General features: G+C 34.5%; 1 protein-coding gene across 1 annotated transcript in view; it reads left to right on the forward strand.

The window, feature by feature from the left end:
- Nucleotides 1-17,101, forward strand: part of SLC12A2 (solute carrier family 12 (sodium/potassium/chloride transporter), member 2) — a 108,631-nt gene extending 91,530 nt beyond the window's left edge. The window contains exons 20-29 of the mRNA XM_004686680.2: nucleotides 1,194-1,300; nucleotides 3,688-3,767; nucleotides 6,268-6,393; nucleotides 8,620-8,667; nucleotides 10,003-10,125; nucleotides 10,659-10,770; nucleotides 12,016-12,102; nucleotides 12,628-12,763; nucleotides 12,945-13,012; nucleotides 14,338-17,101. Of these exons, the coding sequence (XP_004686737.2) occupies nucleotides 1,194-1,300; nucleotides 3,688-3,767; nucleotides 6,268-6,393; nucleotides 8,620-8,667; nucleotides 10,003-10,125; nucleotides 10,659-10,770; nucleotides 12,016-12,102; nucleotides 12,628-12,763; nucleotides 12,945-13,012; nucleotides 14,338-14,473 (1,023 nt within the window). The 3' untranslated portion in view covers nucleotides 14,474-17,101. The remainder of the gene's footprint in view (nucleotides 1-1,193; nucleotides 1,301-3,687; nucleotides 3,768-6,267; nucleotides 6,394-8,619; nucleotides 8,668-10,002; nucleotides 10,126-10,658; nucleotides 10,771-12,015; nucleotides 12,103-12,627; nucleotides 12,764-12,944; nucleotides 13,013-14,337) is intronic.
- The last annotated feature ends 8,249 nt before the right edge of the window (nucleotides 17,102-25,350 follow it).

Consider the following 25,350-nt stretch of genomic DNA (forward strand, 5'->3'; position numbering starts at 1 on the left):
CTTGAAGAATTGATTGTTAATGACTAATAGAATTGATTGTTAATGACTAATAGATATATTTTTTATGAACCAGAGAACACATTTTCAGAAATAAATTTCTTTAGTAATGCATGATTTTTTTACATGGATGACTCTGGAAGGGATCAAGCTTAGTGAAATAAACCAGAAAGAAAAATACCAGATGGTTTCATTCATAGCACGAGTATAAAGGACCAGGAGGGGAAAAATAATAATGAACAACTATATACCAGAGAAATTTTACAGGGGTGTAGTGGGGAATGGAGTCAGAAATGGGGGAGAAGGGCAATGCTCTGGACTATGGTGGTGGCACACAGGTGATTAGGTGATGGGAAGGAAGCCCATGGGAATTACAACTGAGATGGAAAAAGGCACAAAATAATGTAAAAATTATTATATTATTTTAAAAAATCCATGATAGAATTTAGGAAGGATTTTGATGAGTGATATTTGTAAAAAAATATAAAACAACTTTTTTTCCAATAGAGGTATTATACTGGTATGAGTTTTGAGGTTTTTAAAGTTGATATATAATTGAGGTTGTACAACACAATGATCTAGTATTTGGATGTCTAATAAAACAATCATTAGCAGTCTAACGTTTTCTATAATATTACAGTTGGGATATGTTTATAAAACATATTGAATTAGATCTCTTGATCAAGGTGTAAGAAAAGCAGTAGATGGAAAATTTAAGGAAGGAAATTAGCTGGTAACTTCCACGGAGGCTTCTGTATGATTGGTAGAAATCACAATTGTTATTGAAAGCTGCTGCCAACAATGCATGCCTTCATGGGACTTTTGCTTCTAGATTTTTATGGGTGTTATCGAAACAGGTAACTTTAAACTACTGTATTATTATGCTTTCTATAAAAGAGTACATGCTATCATCTTCCCCTTATGAAAAATAAAGTTTTGCTAAATCATGAAAAGTACAAAAATACATTGAGAGCTTTTCAAAGTATTTAATTTCAACTTCTGTTTTTGATTAATTTTAAGTAACATATTGTTAATGCAACATATGCAATACATAACAATGCATGTTTTGGATACTCAAGAATTTTTGGTAAGGGTAAATTAAAAATGTCTAGAGGATATTTGGAGGATTGCCTTAAATTTAAAACATTTTGTTGAATAATGTATCCTCACAGTTGCATTTTCCCTACACTAATTAGGCAGCTGGTCTTGGGCGTATGAAACCAAACACACTTGTCCTTGGATTTAAGAAGGATTGGTTGGAAGCAGATATGAGAGATGTAGATATGTATATAAACTTATTTCAGTAAGTATCCTTTTAAATTCAATAACTTTTTTGGTTTAGAAAGTTCATTTTGGAAACCTGCATTGGGTTTTGTAGCCCATTACTACTCATAGAGCATCTTTTAGTAGAAGCAGTAAGAACGCAAAGACTCACAAGAGATTATCTGGATTTTAAATTGATGGTCTACTAACAAAAAAAGTGATCCTTTGATGTTTCCTTGCTCATGAAAGCATACACTTATGTATGTATCTGAATATATTACACTTTTTTATATACTGTGGCTTCCCACAAAGTTAGCAAGAGCTCAGCAGTTATTGATGAACGGAGTTCCCAAATGTCAGACTCATCACCTTCAAAGTTATTCATTATACTAGCTAATGCTGAGGAAGGACATTTCATCACATAAATCTAGATAAAATTTTATCTGATTATCCCTTAACTTACTAGAGTGAGTTATTAGAACGCCTATTATGTCTGTGGATATAACCACATAGTTATTTTATTATATCACAAAGGTACTTATGTTTTCTTAGTTATCTTGAAACATTTTTGCAAAAGTAATTAGAACTTAAAATCATTCTTCTATTAATTAACAAAATATGTAATAAGTAAGATTTCCCAAGTAATTGTTAAACATTTTAAATAAAATTAATATTCATATTTTATATATTGTGACTTTGGCTACCTTTATACTTCATTCCACGTTTCTAATTCTATGCTATTACTTTTATAGATAGGGCTTAAGGGGAAAAGTATGAAAGAAAGATTAAATCATTTGGGCTGTTATCTGGGACTATACTTTCTCTCTGGAGATGTTAAGATAAGTGAGATGGTCTCATTATCCAACAAAATAGAAAAAGTGGCTTTTCTGCACATATTTCTTTCATTATTATAGTTCTGGCTTTTTCACCTTAAAGAAGTGAAGTGAGTAAAGCAGAACTCTAAATAGTCTGCTTCAACTAGTAATTAGAAGATAGTTAAGATATTGCTTCTCTGGTTTCTAGAGCCATAGAAATTTATGTCAATTTTACACTTGATCTTAGCTAAAAGGCTGAGGAGCAATTTATGGCAATTTTAAAGCAGCTATCCTGTTACCTTATGACACTTAGGTTTTGGTCGTGACTCTAAATACACTGATGCAATTGACATGTCATTATTAACACTGCAGGAGGTCTGAATGTACAAATTAATCTCTGTAGTTTACTGAAAACTGTATTAGCCTGCAGCTAAAGCATTTTAATCTGAAGTAATCTCAGAGTTATCCTCTGGCTTTAAAGAAACTGATTAAATATCTATTGATTTATTAACAAATTAAAGGTCTATTAGGTCTTTTAAGCTATGGTTTAACATATCTGTTAATTTCTACAGTGAATTAACTTACCTTAAAAATTGGCTTCCTATGGCTTAAAAGTACAACAAAAGACCTTGTTCAATGACATTATACCCTGAATGTATTATTTTATCATTTTATTAGATTTCAGTCTTTTTGTTAACACAGTCATAGAATAATAAACCACATAATATGTATGATGGGAATGTTTATTCCGATAGAATTTAAGGTAAGAATTAGAATAAAATCAGCCATTTCACACTTTGAAGAATAATCTTAAATTTTGGAATTTGAAATTTGTGAGTAGATTTGAGAATTTGGGGCTACCTGGTTTATGACCTTGAAAATTTCCTAGCCTTTAAGTCTTATTTTAAAGTAGTCTCTGAGGTTTTAATATATTTTACATATATGTAGGATGGCCCCATTTACATTTTTTAAAAAGCACATATGAACACATATGTGCAAATGTATATAAAATTTTTGGAGTTTCTTTAAAGTCAGTTTTGCAAAAATTAAATTACTGAAAATACCCTAAACCCTTCTTTCAGAAATGATCCCGTCATAATCTACACTGTCTGAGTAGAATGTTTCTCTGTATTAATGTATTTCCCTTGGCTTTCAGGGAGTAAGCCTAAAATTAAAGAATATGGGACTACTGAAAGTTGCTTCTCTATAATTTTAGTTTGTTTCTAAAAAGGTAAAAATGTGCTTTGAATGGCTGCTGTATGTAGAATATCAATACTATGGAGTGCTATATTTTAAGTTTTTGTTTTAATATTTTTATTGAGAGTTGGCTTTGTAACAGTTTATTATGTGTATAGGTTAACACCTCTACAGATGTGTTTTTCATAACATACCCATCACCAAAGAAGCAAAAACACTTAGTTTTTATATAAATAAAAAGGGGCAGCAACTAGCATAGGATTTGGTACCACATATGTATCTTACTGTAGTATTTAAAAGCGTATTTTTTTTTAAATCACACTTAAAGCTGAAAGAATTTGAGAGCCCATTTACTACTGAATGCATTATATTGAGGACACAAAACATTTTATGACTTTTTTTTTTTCCATTATAGTGATGCCTTTGACATACAATATGGAGTTGTGGTCATTCGCTTAAAAGAGGGTCTAGATATATCTCATCTTCAAGGGCAAGGTAAATCTTGTTTGAAATAAATGTTATGTTCTAAAAATCTAAACTAATTTGCTAGAAAATTATATATAATTCTCAGTTTTTTCAGTAATTGTATTACATTCTTTAAAGAATGGCATTTTAAGATCAGATCTATTTGACTCCACCAGAATTTGTTTTTTTCTTTATACCAGTTTGGATGATAGCTCATGATTATTAACAGGGAGAATAAAATTCAGTCTGAATCACAATTTTAAGAAAAACAATTTTAAGATTTAGATTTGCCAGTTTTGTACTAAGCATACATAATTATAAAATAATTGGGGAATTTAAAAAAAGATTTATTTATGCTATGAACTGGGGTATAGGCGAGAGGTGTAGGGTCAGTGAGAGGATTCACAAGAGACAGTGGGAAGCAGAACAGGCAGAATGAAGAAGTACACTGCTGAGGGGAGCAGCAGGCGGGTGAGGAGAGGTCTGCGTGCCATGTGGATCACTTCTGGGGCATGCGGGGATTGAACTCATGTAGAAGTGGCTAAAGCTTCTTAATGCTATGCCACCAGGAAGGGCCCTCAAGGAAATATTTTTAATGATTACTAAGCATTAGATATTTTCTTTCTGAAAACATTCTGTGATAGCATCTTGCAGATCTGCAATTCTAAGGTAAAAGGACACTGGAACAGTCTACACACTTTGAATAGATTGCACCAGTTTTATATACACTGTGTATAGTTGATCATATTCTTGTAGCTTGTCACCATTTATTATATATGTTGATTCATGTAACTACTGTTAAAATTAAGATAGAGAACTTTTCCACACCACCAAATCTTCCTTAGGCTATTGTTGGGAAGTTCTACATACCTTTCCCTTACTCACTGTTGTTAATCCCCAGTATCTATCATGTCTTCTCCAACTTTATAATTTTTAAAGAACTGTTTAAAAAGTGAAGCTTAAAACCTAATTAAGGAATACCTAGAGTTTTTGCCAAATTTACAAAATGATAGAAAATTCCTATAACAATAAACTAAACAAACTAAACAAAACAAACTAAACAAAATTTGCATACAGCACTTGACCTTTGTCAGCTAGCCAAATCCTTAAAATTAGCTAGATTGGAATACCTGAAAGGGGACTATAATAAACTTCCAATGTCTGTTTATGGATTTAGATTGTTTTACCCCACTCCCCACCCCTCCCATACACCTTACATTTTAAGGGTGCTGTGCAGGTTTGGGAGAATGCTTTCAGGTTTAATATCCATGCGACACAGAAGTACTCTGTGAATATGCCTTGCAAATAACTCAGTTCTCTCTTGCTCTCCTGTAACTAATGTTTAGAGTCTACTTGTTAATTTTGTATAGTTACTGGTAGTGTGACCTTTTTTGATGTTCAAAAATATTATAGTTTGGTTAATTATAGTTCTTAATATAATTTACAAAATCTGGATGTGATTGGAAGTTTAATATCTTTATAATCAGTCTGAACAGTTTTTTGAAAATGCTATGCTATATTCGCCATTAAGATTTAGAAACCGGGGTGGGGGGGCCCTCCCTGGTGGCGCAGCAGGTTAAAGCATAGCACTAAGAAGCTAAAGCCACTTCAGCATGACTTTGACAACATCCCCCACCCCACCCCACCATGGAGGTGAACCCACCATGGTGTGGCAGACCTCTCCTGACCCGCTGCTCTCCTCAGCAGTGTACTTAATCAGTCTGCCTGTTCTGCTCCCCACAATTGTCTCTGGTGAAGCCTCTCACCGCCCCTGCACCTCTGACCTGTACCTCAGTTCTATATGAATGAATGAATAAGTCTTTAAAAAAAAATTGAGACAAATTTGGGTTAGCACAGGAATTGAGAGCATAGACTTTGGAGTCTGACAGATTAGGTTTAAAAATCCAGCATTCTTGTAATAATTTTGCAACCTGGGCAAATTAGCTGACTTCCAGGCCTCAGTTTCTTCATCTATTAAAACACATACTGTGTGAGGTTGTTGCAAAGATGTGACTTGTCAGGCTGTCAGCATTATTGCTGGTCCATATGCTCACATAATTTGTTATTTTTCTTAATACACACATCAGTGGTGATGGTTATGAGTAGATGATCTGTTTCATATTGCATTAGTCTTTACGATAAATGGATTATTTTTGGCGGTGGTGGAAGGTAAATGTTTACTAGCTCCTTCCCAAAAGATAAAAAATGATAAAAGTCCTTTATCAGTGAGTTTAAGACTTTCTGTAGTTTTGGCTTTATAGTCCTAGACATAGTTTTTCAGTGTTGTCATGTTATATAATTACATTTTATAATTCTTAGATGTGTACATGACTGAGAATAGAGATGATTCACATTTTATATTTATCAGTCTGATTTCAAACGTTCTGACACTTGGTTGTGGCTCATGCTTATAAGCAAAAGTTATCTCAAATCAGACTATTTCACTTATTTACCTAAGAAATCATTTATATGCCATATTTTCTTTAATGGTTTAAGATTTAGATAATATTTTGAATTCTCATATCTGCAGAAGAATTACTGTCATCACAAGAGAAATCTCCTGGTGTCAAGGATGTGGTACTTAGTATGGAGTATAGTAAAAAATCAGATTCAGATACTTCAAAACCATCTGGTGAGAAATCCATTACACATAAAGGTAATTGATATTCAAACAAATTATTAATGGTAATGCTTTAATTTAGGAAGAGATTGCAGTTCATAAGTTTTTATTATAACATGTCATAACTTGTTCCATTCAACATGTACTGCATTTTCTAGTTGCTTAGGTAAAATTTATGGTTTTGAAAAATTACTAATTACAAGCTACTTTTGAAGTAGATTATAGTACAGAAATAATGCTAATAAATTATATATTAATAGCTTGTAAATGTTTGTGCTTGCTTTAAATAAATTACTTTAATTTGAAGCATATGTAAAACCTGAACTGGTAAAGAATCATGGTAATTTAGAATATGCATAGAGCAATATGGTAACATATAAAGAATGAAATTTATAATTCAACATACTTAAGTAAGAGGGGCTGAAATGTTCAGAGTACTTTTTACATCTGTATCTGGAGTTGTTTAGGTAAAACATTATAATAAAGTAAAATGCAACTTTACTCCAAAATTTAGTTTCTCTGAAGAAACAAGCTCCTTTGATTGGGTTGCTGAACTATTTCATCATAATTAGACATGATACCACCATGGCTCATTTATTTATTTAAAGCAAGCATAAACAAATTTAAGCCACAAAAGTATCTGTCAGGTTTATTGAGAACTAAAAGCAGAATGACTTCCAAATCTTACTCTCCCACCCTCACTCTCCTACCTCTGTCTGGCCTGGTATCTCCACATGCCCTATTGCTAGCCTATCATACAAGAAAAAATCTGCATTGTAAATCATCAAACCATATCATATGTCGATTCCTGAAAAATTACCAGTCTTTCTGAAATTAATACCTTAGATAAGTTCTATTTTTGTGAAATTAATCTAGATTCTTTGGAGACAGTCATGCTGTTTTTTATTTCTTTCCTCCTTACCCTTATTTGCTTAGAGTAGTAGTTGAGAGTTTAATTGAAGACCCATTTTTCCTTTTGGTTTCTTTCTGCCTTGATTAAAAATTGTTTCACCTCAAAATGATTATGATAATTAAGTTTCTGAATTTACTTTTAATTTGTGGTATATATTCTTTTTTCATTTCCTTTTTTTTTTTTTTTTAATTCTTTTCTCTTGCCTAAACAGAGGTGAAGCTATGATGAGAAGGGGAAAAGTAATATTTTATGGAACATCTAGTTGTGCCTCCCACAATGTAAATCTTACCCATTAGCTGATAAATATGTGCACAGTCTTATTAGGAAGTCATTTTGGTAGAGTAGGGATCTGGGTTGATAATTCTAATCATATTATAAAAATGTAAATGTCCTTAACATAATATAAATCATATTAAGTGTCTGGATTTCCTTGATAATTGCTGAGCTCTTTTACAAATATAGCTATGGACATCTTATATTCTTTTAAAAGTTTTTATTATCAGAGGCAGGCATATGATGTTAACATTCAAAAGTGGCATCAACTTCATTTCGTGTTTTTCTATTTAAACAATTGCTTCAAACTTAGAAAACTTAGTTCACTTTTATGCTTCTCATAATAATAACACTCCTATGTAGTTATTGTAATTAGGCATTGGTGTGTCTATCTTGCTGTCTGGAACATTGAGATGTTCTGTGGGGACACAGAGCCCTAGGCCCTGATCCAAGTGCATTAATGCTTTCCCTGTAACAGCCTGAAGTAGGTATTGTTCACCCTTTTTACAAGTGATGATAGTAACAGGACAAGCTCATGTTGCGAAAAGAAGCGTCAGAGGTAATAACCAATGCTGGAGACTGCAGAGCCACTGCACTATGTTCTTTCTGAGTTGACAGGAGACAAATAATAGACTTTTATTTTGAAAAAAGGAGTTTAGGAACATAACCCCAAGGAAGTACCTAGTTAAATATAAACAAACAGATCACAGACCAGTATGTTCATATATACATGTATATACTTTTTAAAGGTAATTTTTCTACTCTATAAACTACTTCAACATCTTTCAACTATTTCAAGTGTGAATGTCTAAAACATCAGCTAAGTTTTTTTGGTCAGTTTCTAGGAATATAATTTAGAGGGGTGAGTGTTATTAATCAGTATCCCTATTGGAGTGGTCTAAAATATGTGTGCTTTTTAAAATACTGATCAGTAGTGTAGAAAATACCATTCTTCAGTCTTGATTACTTTCAGACTGGCTTCATACTTCGTTTTGTTAATAAATGTACTCTATTAACATTTTTATTAATATAAAGGCAATTAACTTAATATTTTGTGTTTTTTAAACATAATCTAGATGAGGAAGAGGATGGCAAGACTCCAACTCAACCACTGTTGAAAAAAGGCAGGCATTTTTCATCATTTTATTTTAATCCCTTCTTTCATACTGTTTAACTCTTTAATTCCAACTTATTTTGTTTTGTTTTTTTACCCTTAGTTTTTATTTCCATGGTGAGGTGATATTACAGTTATTTATTAAATGCAGATCTGAAAAATTATCATTAGTCCAAGTTAGTTAAATTGTCATAGGGAAAAGGTTATATATTAAAAACAAATTTTTTACTATTAAATCTTTATAGCATTTCTGAATAATGAAAACCTGAAAAGTTAATATTAATCTTTCCATTTAAACTGCATGGTTTCGATAAGGAGAGACACTGAAATATCTTTGCTAACAGTGTCACCTGCACTCTTTACCATCAGTTGTATCCAAGCAAATACTTAATTTTGATACTAATGTATTTCTCATTTCGAAAATTACAATATTTCTCACAGTCCTGCTGCGTTTGGGAGATACAGTCATGTCAACATACATGAATTTTATAAGAAGGAGATAGAGGTGAGAGTTACGGAGCAGTGTGGTTTGGTAGCCATATTATTCCATCATGCAAAATCATTCATCATGTTTGCGTATGTCACAGCAGCATGAAACGTGAATGACAGACATTTTAAAAACTGAGCAGATTTCCCTTCTGTGGATTTCTGCTTTTAAAAAATTGTGTGTAGGAGTTTCATGATAATCATTTGCTTGCTTACAGAGCCAATGCTGGTGTTTTGTTTTGTTTTATAAATTCCTGGGAATACAAATGGAAAGTCCTTTGGTATATTGTTCTTTATACCTGCCGCAAATAGATAGGAGTGACCTACATTTTTCTTTGGTGAAAAGTTAGGTAAAGGTGAGGCAGTTTTCCTTAAGCTTCCTTCAGTGTCATAATTATAAGATTTAATTGTTGTGTCTTTAATTTCCTTCTGTCTTTGACATTACAGGTAACGCATAATTAAAAAAAATTTTCTGAGCTTTAAATTACTGAGAAACCAGATTGCAGAAGAAATATATTCATGGAACAAGCATAAACTTAATTTTTCCAGCTAGCCAAAAACAGCTTTTCAGAAACAATAATCTCTAGCAGCCAGTATAAGTTTCCTGATTGATTTTATTGATTTCGTTCATTAAGAATGCTTCAGAATTTTAGAAGTGAGCCAAGATGATATAAGTAGTTTAACCATTTTAAAAGTATGTTTAAATTGTAAATAACAAAATATCATAATAGATGCCATATACAACTATCTTAAAAAGACTTGAATAGATAAAAGCTAGGAAGCTATAGGAATTCAGCAGAGGGGTTTTTAAGAACACTTACCTTGCTTATGCATCTCATTTTTCTTCTTCATCCTTTAGAATCCAAAGGTCCTGCTGTGCCTTTAAATGTAGCTGATCAAAAACTTCTTGAAGCTAGTACGCAGTTTAAGAAAAAACAAGGAAAGAATACCATTGATGTCTGGTGGCTTTTTGATGATGGAGGTAAGACTGTTATGTTGTGGGAATAATACTAGCAAAAGGCTTGTCCTCCACCTGTGTACCCATCCACTTTTGCCATTGTTCACAACAGCAGCTACAATATTAATTTTATAGATATAAGAACTGGGGTACAGACCAGAGGTACTGGGGATGGTGGTGAGAGGATTCACCAGAGATAGAGTGGGGAATAGAACAGGCAGATCGACTGAAATACATTGCTGAGGGGAGCAGTGGGTGGTTCCGGAGGATTCAGCTTCCTGAGGATTGAACTTATGTTGCAGCGGCTGCAGATAGATTCATAGTGCTGCACTTTAATCCATTGCCACAGCAGGGAGGGCCCAATAATGAACAGTTTCAATATTACTGTATTTTGGAGCATGTCAGTAAATTTCGAGTGCCATTTTTTATTGTCATAATTAGTCCATATTTTTCAGAAGAGGGCAGAAAGAAAAATTGTTTTATTTTGAATTGTAGTAATAATTTTTAAACTTTAAATTAGCACTTAATATTTGTCTTGTTATATTTTTATTATTCAGGTTTGACGTTACTGATACCTTATCTTCTGACTACCAAGAAAAAATGGAAAGACTGTAAGATCAGAGTTTTTATTGGTGGGAAAATAAACAGAATAGACCATGACAGGAGAGCGTAAGTTTATCTTAACTTGAAGGATATTTATCTAGTAGTGCTTTATTATCATAATGTCAGTTTGATAAGCTAAAAATTAGAAAAATCAATCTTTTTGCTCTTTTCTACACTAAAGCTGAAACTTCTAAAAATAGTAAACCTCATTCTTTTGTTTTCATGCTTAAGTTCTAAATTTAGCTTTATGTAGATGAGTACTATTTTATTAACAGTTTAGGAAACCTGTGTTTAAATGTTTATGTAGCTTTCTTAAATCAGGGGAAAAAGAATAAAAACTACCTATTGTTGGGCCACTGTCATCCACATTCTCCTTTCTGTGGCTGTCTAGATTCTAGTTTTGTATTCAGTGCTTCTGAGTACCTGTGTTGCTTATCTCTAATCTTTTTCATTATATACTGTACTTACAGCAGTATGAAAGGATAGTTATCAATCATTTGATTCCTTTGTGCAAAGTACTTTTAAGTGCTTGTTAGCTATAAAGAAAGTCTTAATTGCAAAAATAATGAAAGTCAAGAAAGACCTTTTAACAATTTTTCCTCCTGTTCCCTTTCTATTCTCCAAAGGATGCCTTATACCTCAGTTTACACTCTGCTCAGCCCTAAATGGGTGTAAGGTTTTAGACTTTCATTCTTTGCTTCTCTCATCGCTCTACTATAAATACTTATTCACTTGCAATCCTCTTCTGTTAAAAAAGAATTCCATTCTTTGAAGTTCAGTGTTGGTCTCACCTTTATAATGCCTTTTATAGCTCCTCCTTGTGTTATTTTCTTCATGAAACACACTGTACGGTATATATTCATCACATTCTGGGTTTTTTTCTACGCTTTTTTCTTTTCTTTTTGTATGGATCCTGTCAACACAGAACAGGCACGTTAGAATTATAGCAGCATTCAAACACGCATTCATTTTGTGATTTATGTAAGTGCTAGTAAGATTTTTAGTTTAAACCTCTATAGTTCATCAGTTTTCTAATGTTAACTTTAAAAAACTAGGTTTTACTCAGACTTCATTAGTAATATCTGGCTCTGTTCATAAAACTAAGAATAGATTCAAAGAACATAAAACTAAGAATAGATTCAAAGAACATAAGAAAATGTTACAGAGTCTCTACTAAGGGACTTCATTCAGATAGCTACCTTGTTCATATATAGTGTAAAGTAATTCTCATTTATCCAGCCCTATATAAAATAAAAACATTTAGAATCAATGTACCTTCATGTATCTTAATGCTATTCATTTTTGTTTTAGGATGGCAACTTTGCTTAGCAAGTTCCGAATAGACTTCTCCGATATCATGGTCCTAGGAGATATTAATACTAAACCAAAGAAAGAAAAGTAAGTTATTGGAAAAATTGCTTTGTAAAATTTCAGATTCTTTTATGGATCGGTTTTAGCACACCTAGAGCAAATATCACAGTAAGTCTAAAGTGCCTCAGAAAATTTCTACTTTATATTTGAATTTTATAATTTCTGAAAATCATTAATACCAGTTTCCCACATGATTCTTTAAACTTCCATTTTTCATGCCTACATTTATTATTACAGCACTCAACCCTTGTCCATGTGTGAATAAGTTGAGGACAGGAATAAACACAATTTGACCTACTGCTCAAAATTTTGACTACTTAGATAAAAATTTATTTATGTTTGGGGTGGATGGGTACACATAGCCAGGAGTAAATAGAGCTAGGTCATCATTAACATTAAAAATTTGTTTCTATTGTGAACATGGTTCTAAATTTAGGATGCAGGAGGGAGCATATTAGGTGGGAATAGGCACTTTTCAACCTGTAAGTTAACATTTAAGAATTTAGGGTAATCTAAGATGAAGCTAGTTACCTGTATTCTTTATTTGTCAAGTATTGTAGCTTTTGATGAAATGATTGAACCATACAGACTTCATGAAGATGATAAAGAACAAGATATTGCAGATAAAATGAAAGAAGATGAGCCGTGGCGAATAACAGATAATGAGCTTGAACTTTATAAGACCAAGGTATTTTTTTTCTTTCATTTATCTTCCATGTTTTTGCCTTTTTTAAAGCATTTAAGACAAATACATTTCTCACCAAAATTGATTGTTTTTTTTTTGTTTGTTTATTTTACAAGCTTTATGAATCACGCTAGGCTCCAATTTACAAATGGTTCAGGAATGACTTCACTCTGTTTCCTTTCAGACGTACCGGCAGATCAGGCTAAATGAATTATTAAAGGAACATTCAAGCACAGCTAATATTATTGTCATGTAAGTAATACTTGCACTAAGATTTTCCTGGTGATTTACTTTATGATAATGTACTTAATTTCTCGATATTATCCATATCTAGAGAGCACCCATAATGACTTAGTGGTTATAAGGAGAGAGTAAATTTTTCAAAATGAAATCATTTAAGGTCAGAACAAAGGAAGACAGAAATCTTACCCCTGAGGTTTTTTCATCTTGATCTTAACTTCCCACCTTTTACAAATTCCTTCACTTTGAAAATACTAGACCACAACTTTCAAGCATTTTTCTGTCCTAAATATGCTTCCTCTTGGAACTAACCCCATTAAGTTATTTGGAGGATTAAATAAGTGGTTTCTGTGTGAATCTCCATTCCCCAGGTTTCCATAAACATATATTGAACATATGAAGAGGTATGTAAATATTAATGCTCACTCTAACTTTTCTGGCATCAGGCCAGGTTAACTAGATTGTACTTGAACCCAAATTTTCTCAGTCCTGGAGTCTGATCCTTGAATAGATAAAGCTCACAGTTCCAAAAAAATGTCAGGTGATGAAATCAAGAAAGACCAAAGGGTAGCTAGTTCATTAACAACAAACATTTTTAATGCTGTAAGTGTTAGGTTTTGTGGCTCATTAGCCACAAAATATTTGAAAGCTAGAGAAAAACACTCCAGAGAGCAACTGGTTACTCCCTACCAGCATCTCCAAAAGGAAATAAAGGCTCAGCAAGATTAGAGAAAACAGAATTAAAATATGATTGAATTTCATGTATCCATATATAGATTTTCCTTTGTGACTACAGATACAAGCATTCCTTTCTTCTAAATGCTATATTTATTGAAGAGGAGTGTGGGACTTAATGTCAGATACAAAACATTAAAGTTTGTAAAAGTAGGAAGTGTATGATAGTACCGTAGCTATACTATATACAGAATTTACTGCACTAAAAAATAGCTAGCTATTACTGGCTCTCCCCGGTGGCACAGCGAGTTAAAGCACTGCACTGAGAAGCTAAAGCCACTTCTGCATGAGTTTGATTCCCGCCTGCCCCGGAGGTGACCACATGGCGTGGCAGACCTCTCCTGACCCGCCCGCCCGCTGCTCCCCTCAGCAATGTACTTCGTCGATCTGCCTGTTCTGTTCCCCACTGTCTCAGATGAAGCCTCTCACCAGCCCTGAGCCTATGGCCTATACCCCAGTTCTGTATGTACAAATAAATTAATCTTTAAAAAAAAATAGCTATTACTAAGTGATCTCTAGTATTACTGTTATTTAATTAGTAACTTTTATCTTTTACTTTCCTAACTTAAATCCACTTACTCAATTTCTTATTTTGATTTCAGGAGCCTCCCAGTTGCACGAAAAGGTGCTGTGTCTAGTGCTCTCTACATGGCATGGTTAGAAGCTCTATCTAAGGACCTACCCCCAATTCTTCTAGTCCGTGGGAATCATCAGAGTGTCCTTACCTTCTATTCTTAAATGGTCTACACAGTTGACAGCCCTCCAGACAGTACTTCAGTGCCTAGTGAAGTAACTGAAATATCTTCAATGGCATGTTAACATCACAATGGCAAACTGTGACTTTACTTTCACTATATCATTAATTTGAAAGCACACAGGGAAGTTGCTCCATTGATACATGTATGGAGACTTCAGTTTTAGTCAAATCCTTATCTCAGTCTCACTGAATGATGATTCTTTGTTGGACTGAAGCTCATGGAAGTAAAGTTTTTCTTTGCTACTTGAACAGCAATAAAAGTGTGTTATTTTCGATTGAAGAAAGGAGTACAAAAAGCCTTTAGCCTTGAGGTGCCTTCTGAAATTAACCAAATTTCATCCATATATCCTTTTATAAATTTATAGAATGTCAAACTTTGCCTTCAGCTATTTTTATTTCCAGTTTCTTCCATTTTTTGAAGAAAATGTACACTGCTGTTCTTCCATTGACCAATTAGCTTTGAGTACTGTATGTTTTCTATTACTTTTGTAAAGGTATCTGTTAGATTTAGGGCAGTTAAAAAAAAATGGGGAAAAAAGGCAATCAAAAGTGACTCCAAGGTTAGGTTTGTATGAGTATGTATAAATGCAGACCTTGGCGGGGGCGGGTTAAGGTGTAATAAGCCACTTTTTTTTTTTAAACTTCTGATTGGCTATTTATACTTTTATTTTTTTAAACCTTAAGGAAGGTTAAAGATTTATTCAGTACTTCTGTATACCATGCTGAAAAGTTACATAGTCATTCTTTGAAAAACAATTTGTCAAGATCATTTGTATTTGTATTTATTAGAAAAGAAGTCTTAGAGTTTTCCTTAAGTGTATGGAACTTTTATGAATTACTATAAGATTTTTCTGGAGGAAAATTAGACATAGCAATGTCATTTCATAGACAATTTCAATACACACTATTGGAATTTCACTATACATCTTTTATAAACCATTAAATGTTTAATGTTTCACCAAATGGTTAAATGGACCACTTGTTTTTTAGTAAAATGTTTTTAGGCCTAATTCATTCAATTGTCAATAGTCTTAATATACTCAGGTTTGAACAGATTATTCTGAACATTTAAATTTAACCCATTCTTAATACTTTAAACCTTTTGTGTTAAGAAAAACTGCCAGTTTGTGCTTTGGAAATGTCTGTTTTGACATCATAGTCTACTAGAACAATTTTGACAGTGCATATGTACTGTTACTAAAGCTTTATATACAATTATTAATGTGAAATTTTCTTTTTTTTTATTCAAGGAAGGATTTCCTGAAAACATTTCAAGGGATATATGTCTACATATATGTATGTGTAGTATATGCATACACAGATGCATATATGTATATATAAAGGCATTTATGTTGCTGGTTATTTGCATTTTATAGTGATCAGGATTCATTAGATTAAAATATTTTTGTTTTAGTAATAAGTTCAAAATTAGATTGAAAGGTACAAGTTTCATGGAGAACAAAAGTGAGCCAGTTTGAAAGGCATATAACTTCATGGTTATTCAGTTAGAAAATGGGGAGAACATTTCATCTAAAGTACTGTTCAGTGGGTTCATGGATATAAATTCAGTGGTAGAACTTTATGCAGGTTTCATCAATTGAAATCTATAGAATTTATGCAGTCTTTTTGCTGCATGAGTGAACTAAATTAATATAAAAATGGAGATCTAATTTTGAATTCAGAAGAAAAAAGTAATCATTTTTCAAAAACTTTTCCTACATTATAACTCACAGCATTGTTTCATTTATTGGAGGTTTTGTAGTGTTTGGGGGGAAAGACAGTAGAAAATGTCATATTATTCAGTGAACAATATCATGTTTGAACTTTTCTTTAATGGATAATAGGGCATGAACTGAGTGCTGCTATGTTGAAATGTGCACAGGTACACTTATTTTTTTTTTTTTTTTAAGATTTTCCCATTCAGGAAAACATTGTGATCTGTACTACAGGAACCAAATGTCATGCATCATACATGTGTGTATAAAGTACATAAAATATATCTAAATATGCATAATGGGGGGAGGGTAATATTGTCTGAAATAATGTAAGATGCTTTCTCTTTTTAAAAAATGCATTACTTTCACTTAACACTAGACACAGGTCAAAATTTTCAAGGTTTTAGTGCTCTAATAAATTTCAACAGTTAATTCTAGAAATGCTAGCTAGTGCTAAAGCTGTTATTTTTGCAAATTTGATTCTTAATGCCAAATTTTTGTTTTAGTTCTAGTCATTGTCGATAATTTAGAAATAATTATATAATGGCATTGACAGTTCACTATTCCTATAAAAGGTAAACAATTCATTGGGTTTAGAGAGAATGATGGTGTTAAGTTGATTAACAGTTAATTAAATCAAATATTTATTTGTTACATTATTTTAGGTTTCTTTTACGTTCTTTTTATATGCTTTGACATATTTTTAAAGCTATGGTAATAATTTAAAGATTTAAACTCTGGTAGATATCTGTCTACCAAGTTTGAAAATGTAGTATTTTGATAATACTGTACTGTAACTGTCATAAAAATGCTTTTCTAATGTTTTAACATTGAGTATTGCAGTTGCTGCTTTGTACAAAGGTTACTGCAATAAAAGAAGTGGATTCATTAAAACTAAAATTAACGTCTACTCTTTATTTCATCTTTGAATCTATGTCTGCTTGTGATTTCACTTCACTTTCTTTAGCTTAAAATTGAGGTCTTGGAAACCTGTTTGAATACTTTGGAGTAACAACTACTGATATCGACTTATTTTTTTAAGTGATTCAGTTTTTCTCATTCTGTTTTGTATTTGGGCCAAATCATGCATTTATGAGTGAAGAGACTACAAAATAATGAGTCATAGTCCCTGAATAGAATATGATTCTATTTTCCTTCAGCTACTTACAATTTAACAAGGGATTTTTCTCATTTTGAACACTGAGTAGGTGTGTTACATATGTAGGGCAGCTGAGAAAATAGGCTAGAAGGTGGTAAGGAGTTTCACAAGATTGTGTGGTAAATCAATGAAGGATGTTGGCCTAGAAACCAGGTCTTTCCTTTCCAAGGGTGGGAAAAACTGTCCATTTCCTAACTATGCAGGGAGTGTATGCTCAGATAATGCAAATTACAATTAGAAATTAATCTAAAGGAAAATATATCTGCATTTTGTTTATTCTCTAATAAGCTAATGAAGCCAGATTATACACTTAATTTTGAAAATGGAGAATTCAAAGATAACTTAAATTTGGCATTTCTTAATATTAGAACATCCAATGGTTTTCAAAACTGGAATGTTAAAAAAAAACAAAAGTGAAATATAATTCATCCTAAAGCCAGTGGACTTTTTTGTTCATTCAAGAAGGAATAAAAGATACATTTGACAGACCTCTTTTTTTATCATTATGTTAACATATCAACAGGATGTTTGTAAGGTTATAGGAAATAGGTAAATTGTAACTGAGTAAAGGGGGCAGAAGTCCCAGTGTACACGCATCAAAAAACACTGCTTAGTTCACCTAGTTCAGATAGTAGGTACACAGTTTTATTTGGTTAACCTATTTGATTTCTTTTTTAATTTTTTTCTTTACTAGAATATGAAGACTGGTCATAAAACTACTTTACATGCAACAAAGCTATTTGATAAAATGGTCAGACTTTAAGCTTCAGACTTTAAACTTACATCTCCTCCTCTTGAATTAACCATTAAATATGGTGTTGCACAAGGTAATATAACTATGTCTGAGGGAGAACATGAAGGTCTGATTTTGTTAACCTCCCGTTAGGTAACCTACTAAGTGGCTGTGATTCTCACAGATCAGGAATTCATTCCCCAAATTCACAGGCTTTTGTCAACACAGATCCTTCTACTCTTCTAAGATCTGTTTTGCTCATAGCTATGGATAGAAATAAGTAACTTTTTTGATTTGTATGTTAAGCTCCATGGTCTATAGCTATAAGATATCAAAGCAGAGGAAGTCCCTGAGTTTGTCCTTAAGCTAATTTTACTAGAATACTGCTGAAGCCTTTGGGGTGAGGAACTCGGGAGGTTTTGTCCTGGAAATTTTACTTATCAAATCCAGTGAAAATTGCTACTATGTAATTATGGAGATGTAGCCACAACTATTTTTTCCCCAATATATTTAAAATATATAAATGAAAAGCCTGACTTCATTCCTCACAATTCACTATATTTCAGAAGGAAATGTGACTGCATGACTTTTAAGCATCAAAAGGGAAATTTTATGGGTAATTTTATACCCAGCTCTCATTTCTAATAACAGATACGCCAAATAAGATTTTAAAATTAATCAAGCTGGGTCAAATTTTTGATTTGCAAAAAGTACACATAAAAAATACAAATGCTAATGTAATATATAAGAGCTATTTTATGTTCTAAATGAAATTAAAACCCTAACATTTTTTTTTAAGTAGTGACAATTTGAAAGAAGCAAGAATTTATCATAGGGACTAATAATAATAATTATTTTAATTTTAAACTTACAATTTTGCTTAAACCATAAAGTAAAAATTCTGTGATACCTAGTTAGTGTCATATTTAAAAGACAAGGACAATTTGAGAAATTGGAGACTGTCAAAATTAGCTATGGTACCTGGTCCTAATCTCATGTGTAACCTATATTTTTAGGTAAGTCTATGATTTTTCCATCAGTAAAGAGAATCTTTTGTTTACTTTCTATGCACCTGTCAATTTAACATTGCTGACAAACTATACACTAGACATCTCTTCCCCCAGAAAATTGGTAAGGAATATAGGTGTATTATGTACTGATAGAATAACTGGAACAGTTATTCCAGTTATGCTGGAATCACATGGAGGGTTTGTTAAACCACAACTCCTACCAGTTGTTTTCTATTACATTACCCCTTTCACATTCATTGCTTCTCACTAAAACCTTCCCTTCTTCATAGTTGTCTTTGTTCTTGATTCATCCTCTATTGAGTTTCTTCCATAGGGAGCACATTATTTCTATCTGCTCTCAAGCTGTGAATTTCATCACCTCCCTTCCAAATTCCTAGGTGTTTTCCATCTAGTTGTGAGGGCTTTATCAATGGCAGGGACAGGAGCCAAAGAAGGCTAAGGAAAATGTCCAGGAAGACAACTGAGTTCAGGGACTCAAATAGTGCAAGCAGAAACACCAATCATTGTGCTCAGAGCGCTGTTTCTTTTTTTTTTTTTTTATCTCTCTGGTTGCCTCTCTAGGCTTGACTTGATGCTTCAGGTAGACCACATAGAACGGTTACTGGCACCTGAAAAAAATCAAACTCAGGGCCCTCCCTGGTGGGGCAGCGGGTTAAAGACAAGCACTAAGAAGCTAAAGCCACTTCTGCATGAGTTGGATTCCAAGCCCCAGAGGTGATGGACATTTCGTGGCAGACCTCTTCTGACCCACCCGCTGCTCCCCTCAGCAGTGTACTTCGTCAGTCGGTCTGTTCTGCTCCCTGCTCTATCTGGAGAGTCCTCTCTGTACCTCTGGCCTGTACCCCAGTTCTGTATGCATAAGTAAATAAATCTTTAAAAAAATCAAACTCAATCCCAGTAGTTTAGCAACAACTGTAGTGAAAGGTGGTATATCCCAGTAAGCTCTGGCAAAAAAAGCCCAGGGGAGAGCCCTAAAGTTTCATCTTAGGAAAGCAAAGCCTCTGACTCAATCATGTCATATAAAGATAGTGAAGCTGACTGAAAAGATTTTTTGATCACTGTGGTCTGGCATTTCTAAACAACGTCGATAATGAAATACTCTTTGGGACTGGAGCAGAGGGAACCGCTTCCATACACCTGGGTTTACTCCACACACTGATTAATGCACGAAGAAGTGTTGAGAGTATAGGAATGTACAAGAAATTCCTGAACAACTCAGCTCCAACTGCTCTGCAGGTCTCTGTGACTCCACACCAAAAAGAGAAAACCCAAATAGAATCAAATCAAAAGATGTTGCAGCAGACAGCTCGTAAATAGAGGATGACTGTTCATGATTTTCTTAATTATGAAAATCTATCAGAAAGTAAACTGAATAACAGAAGATATGAACAAATTCTTTAAAATAGTCATATCTTTAAAAAAATTTACCTCTTCATATGTGACAATATGGATATGACGGATGAAGAGTTAGTTAAATGAAAAAGGAGGAGAAACACAAAACCACATGGTTTCCCTATTGTGTGGAGTATAGAGGAAACCAAGAGTCGACACCAAACCAAAAACACCCTAGAAATCAAACTGTAAATAAATCTCAAGCTACCAGAATAAGACAGGAGGATGAAGGAAAAATAGATAAGGGTACAGTGAACTATGGTGCCAAGACTATGGGCACCTTGGTACTTAGAACTGACTATATGGGGTCCTGTATTTCTGAATCATATACATTGTTGTAAGCTAATGTCAACCTAGTAAAAAATCTTTACACACACATACAAATTCAACCTGAGCAGACCAATTGTAAACAAAGATATTAAAAGAGCAGTCAGTTTCCAAAATAGACAAATAAAGCCCAGGCCCAAGGGGTTTCACAGTGAGTTCTACCAAATCTTCAAAAAGGAATAGTACTATTTTTCTGAAGCTTCCAAAAAGTTAAGGAAGTGGGAATGCTCCCAAAGATATTAATGACTCTATTAATTACTTGGATGCCAAAAGCAAAAACAGCCATCACACACACAAAAAGAAAGCTTTTAGGCATTCCCTGAAAAATACAGATGCAGAAAAAACAAAATCTTAGCATTCAACAATGCAGAAAAAGGGCCAACCATCATGATTAGAATTTCTCAATGGGATGCAAAGATAGTTCAATGTGGAAATCAATTAATGTAATTCAAGAAAGAGGAATGTACAAATCTCATGATCCTATCAGTAGATGGAAAGAAGACATGCAAAAATTCAGCATCTGTTTATGATAAAAAAAAACCTTACTAAGCTGGAGCGATGATGAACATATCAACATACTAGAAGTCAAACATGACAAATCCACATCTCACATCATACTTAATGCTGAAAACCTGCATGCTTTTCTTCCAAGACCAGTTACAGAACAAGAAGGTCTACTCTTACTGCTACTATTCAACATGTATTGAAAGTATTAATTAGATTAATGAGACAAGAGAAAGATATAAAAGAAATCCAAATTGGAAAGAAGTAACTTCACCATGTGTAGATGACATAGTAACACACAGAAAAGCCTAAAGGAAATCTGTAAAGTGGCAAGCTACAAAATCAATATATAAAAGTCTGTTACTTCCTTATGTGTAAGACACAACTAGAAAGACAAATCCTATTTACAGTAGAATAAAAAAAAATAGTAAATACCTAGGAATAAACCCAAAAAAGGTGTTGAAAACTATAAGACACTGTTAAAAGAATGTATGTAAAGTAATATAAGCTCATTGGGACTAGAACTTGCTTTGGAGGGAGTTCTTATGGGCACCTCATCCATGGTTACTATTTAATAAGGTTTTCTATTTCTGCCTGTACCCATTTTTAACAATCTTTTACTGAGCATTCACTTTTTTTCACAAGTAGGTAAAGCCTGAGCTTACTTCAAAATGTATATACCTAATGTATTCCGTTCTTTTTAAACATTTTTAAAAGACTTATTTATTTATGCATATAGAACTGGGATACAGGCCAGAGGTGTGGGGGCAGTGAGAGGATTCAGCAAGGACAGAGTGGGGAGAAGAACAGGGAGATCAACAAGGTACACTGCTGAGGGGAGCAGCAGGTGAGAGAGGAGGTCTGCCACGCCACATGGGTCACTTCCCCAGCCAGAGACTGAACTTGCACTGAAGAGGCTGCAGCCAGCTTTGTAGTGCTGCACATTCACTCTTTGTCCCACCTCATTTGTTTGTTGGATTTGTTTCAGTTTCCTAGAAGTAGCACACTTTTGGATTCATTTATTACTTCTTTAATAATTTTCTCATGTGTGTATGTGGGGGGGAAGGAAATCCCTCATGATCTAGCAACATCTACGTATTTACCAAAAGAAAACAAAAACACTAATGAAAACTTATGTGTTCCTATGTTCACAGCAGCACTGTGCATTATTACCAAATCATGGAACCAACTCAAGTGCCCACAGGCTGACAACTGGTTGAAGAAATTGTGATACTCAAGGGAATACCACTCAGTGGTTAGAAAAGATGAGGCAGTCCTTTTGAGACAAAATGGATGGGCCTTAAATTAAGGCAATTATGCTATGGGAACTAAGTCAAAAAATGAAAGGCAGATATTGGATGATTTCTCTTGTCTGTGGTACATAAAATAACCAAAAGACAAACACTGGGAAAGCCCAGCAAAAGCAATCCTCAGACTTTGTGGAAAATATATTGGTTATTTTGGGGCAGGTAAGAGGGAAAGGAAGGGGAAAGGGCATGGACACAGAGGTTTGGTGGAGGCTGAGTAAAGCATATGCACATGTGGAGGAAAAAGTAGCTCCAAAGTTAGTTTATAATACTTTCAATTAAAAAAATTAGGGCCCACCCTGTTGGCACAATGGTTGTTAAAGCGCAGCACTGCACAAAGCTAGCTACAGCCTCTTCAGCATGAGTTTGATCCCTGGCCAGGGATGTGACCTACATGGCACAGCAGACTTCTTCTGCCTCACCCGCTGCTCCCCTCAGCAGTAATAATTCCTCAATCTGCCTGTTCTGCTCCCCATTCTGTCTCTGGTGAATCTTCTCAACTCCTCTGCACCTCTGGCCTGGACCCCAGTTCTGTATGCATAAGTAAAAAATCTTTGGGGGGGGAAAAGATAATTTAAAAAGTGATTTGTGAAATGGTAAAGAAATACTTTTCTTGGGCCCTCCCTGGTGGCGCAGCGGGTTAAAGCACAGCACTAAGAAGCTTAAGCCACTTCCGCATGAGTTCGATCCCCGCCTGCCCCAGAGGTGACCACATGGCATGGCAGACCTCTCCCGGCCTGCCCACTGCTCCCCTCAGCAGTGTATTTTGTCGATCTGCCTGTTCTGCTCCCCACTCTGTCTATGGTGGAGCCTCTCACTGCCCCTGAGCCTCTGGCCTGTACCCCAGTTCTGTATGCACAAATAAATAAATCTTTAAAGAAAAAAAAAGAAAAAAATACTTTTCTCAGGTATTATGGCTAAAAAAAAAAAAAAAGTAAGATATAATAACTATTCCCTTTATTAGAAATGACCTATAATGGGGCCCCCTGGTAACACAAAGGGTTATAGTCAGCACGGTAAGGCTATGCACAGCCACTTCAGCACAAGTTTTTATCCCTGGCCAGGGAGGTAACACACATGGTACAGCAGACATTCCTGTCTCGCCTGCCTCTTCTCTCAGTGGTGTATTTCATGCGCCTGTTCTGTTCCCCATTCTCTGGTGTATTTTCTCACCTCCAGCATTGCTGGCCTATACTCCAGGTCTTATATGCATAGATAAATAAATCTTTGAAAAAAGTTAACTGAATTACATGTAATTTTTTTTTCCCTCATAATCCCAGGAAAGTACATTGAAAGATATACATCTACGGAGGGATGCATTCATTCTCAAAAGGTCCCACTATCACGCAAACAGCATGCAGATAAAGGAAAAGGTATGTTTGTATCTCCAACAGGCTTCAATAGCCCAAAACATCAAAGTAACTCTTCTATTTCTAAAGCCATGGCACAAAATTAGCTTCTTGGCTTCTTGGCAGGCAGCTACACACCGCACTCAGGTTGCACAGAGAGCTGACATGTTCTGTTGGATGAACTTCTTGTACTGAAACAGTTGATAAACAAGAACTTATCTCTTGAAATTTGAAAAAAGTGATGAAGAAAGTGACCAGTAGAGTTCAGTGAAAGGAATATAATATTCTGCTTACTACAGGAGATCAAGTTTTCTCACAGAAGTTGAGTATAAAAAGTACTTGAAGGTCCACTTGTGAGAGGAAACAGAAGTATGAATATGGCTTTTCTGGGATGGACTGGCATCGTGATCCTGAGATGCAAAGCCGAGATTTGCTCCCAACTCTCGCACGAGGGGCACATTAGTTACTACTGATTAGTTACTACTGTGTAAGTTGAAATACGTGAATAGGTGACATGTGCTGGTATTCTTCCCTATCTCTAGTGAACTATAGATACGAAGACAATTCTCAAGCAGTCCCGGCACCATCCATGACTCCATATCTTTGTTCATCACCCAGAAAAATCTCTCAAGTGTGTTGAAGTTTTTCATCTAAAAAATCTCTAATTTCGGGCCCTCCCTGGTGGTGCAGCGGGCTAAAGCACAGCACTAAGAAGCTTAAGCCATTTCCGCCTGAGTTCGATTCCCGCCTGCCCTGGAGGAGATCCACATGGCGAGGCAGACCTCTCCTGACCCGCCCGCTGCTCCCCTCAGCAGTGTACTTCATTAAGCTGCCTGTTCTGCTCCCCACTCTATCTCTGGTGAATCCTCTCACCCTCTGCATCTCTGGCCTGTACCCCAGTTCTGTATGAATAAATAAATCTTTTAAAAAAAAATCTCTAATTTCTCTCTCTCTGCAACCGATATATTAGCTGTAGCATCAGTTCTGGCTGCTTACACTGATTCTGGTCATGTGAGGTCTAAGCTAAGACTAATGTGACAGGCAGAAGAGCCCAGCAGTAAAGAGCTGGGACAAAGTAGGAAACCCTGCAACCAGAAGAAGTGGACCCCCGGGTGCTGATATAGAACACATCTCAGTTTCTGGCTCCCAAAACCTCTCTCCTTCCACCGACCGTGAAGGTGGCAGGTACATTCCTGGGGAACTAGGGAGCCGTTTCAGAGTTATCTCCACCACATGTACTCTCTCCTATTGTCACTCTTTTGCACAGTCTCTTTAGTATTTCTTCAAGCAAAGGAAACTTAAACTGAGTGCAAATTTTTATTCATTCTAGTCCTTGAATTC

This window comes from Condylura cristata, unplaced genomic scaffold (genome assembly GCF_000260355.1).
Source record: "Condylura cristata isolate star-nosed mole 26May11 unplaced genomic scaffold, ConCri1.0 scaffold00021, whole genome shotgun sequence".
NCBI classification, from domain to species: Eukaryota; Metazoa; Chordata; class Mammalia; order Eulipotyphla; family Talpidae; genus Condylura; species Condylura cristata.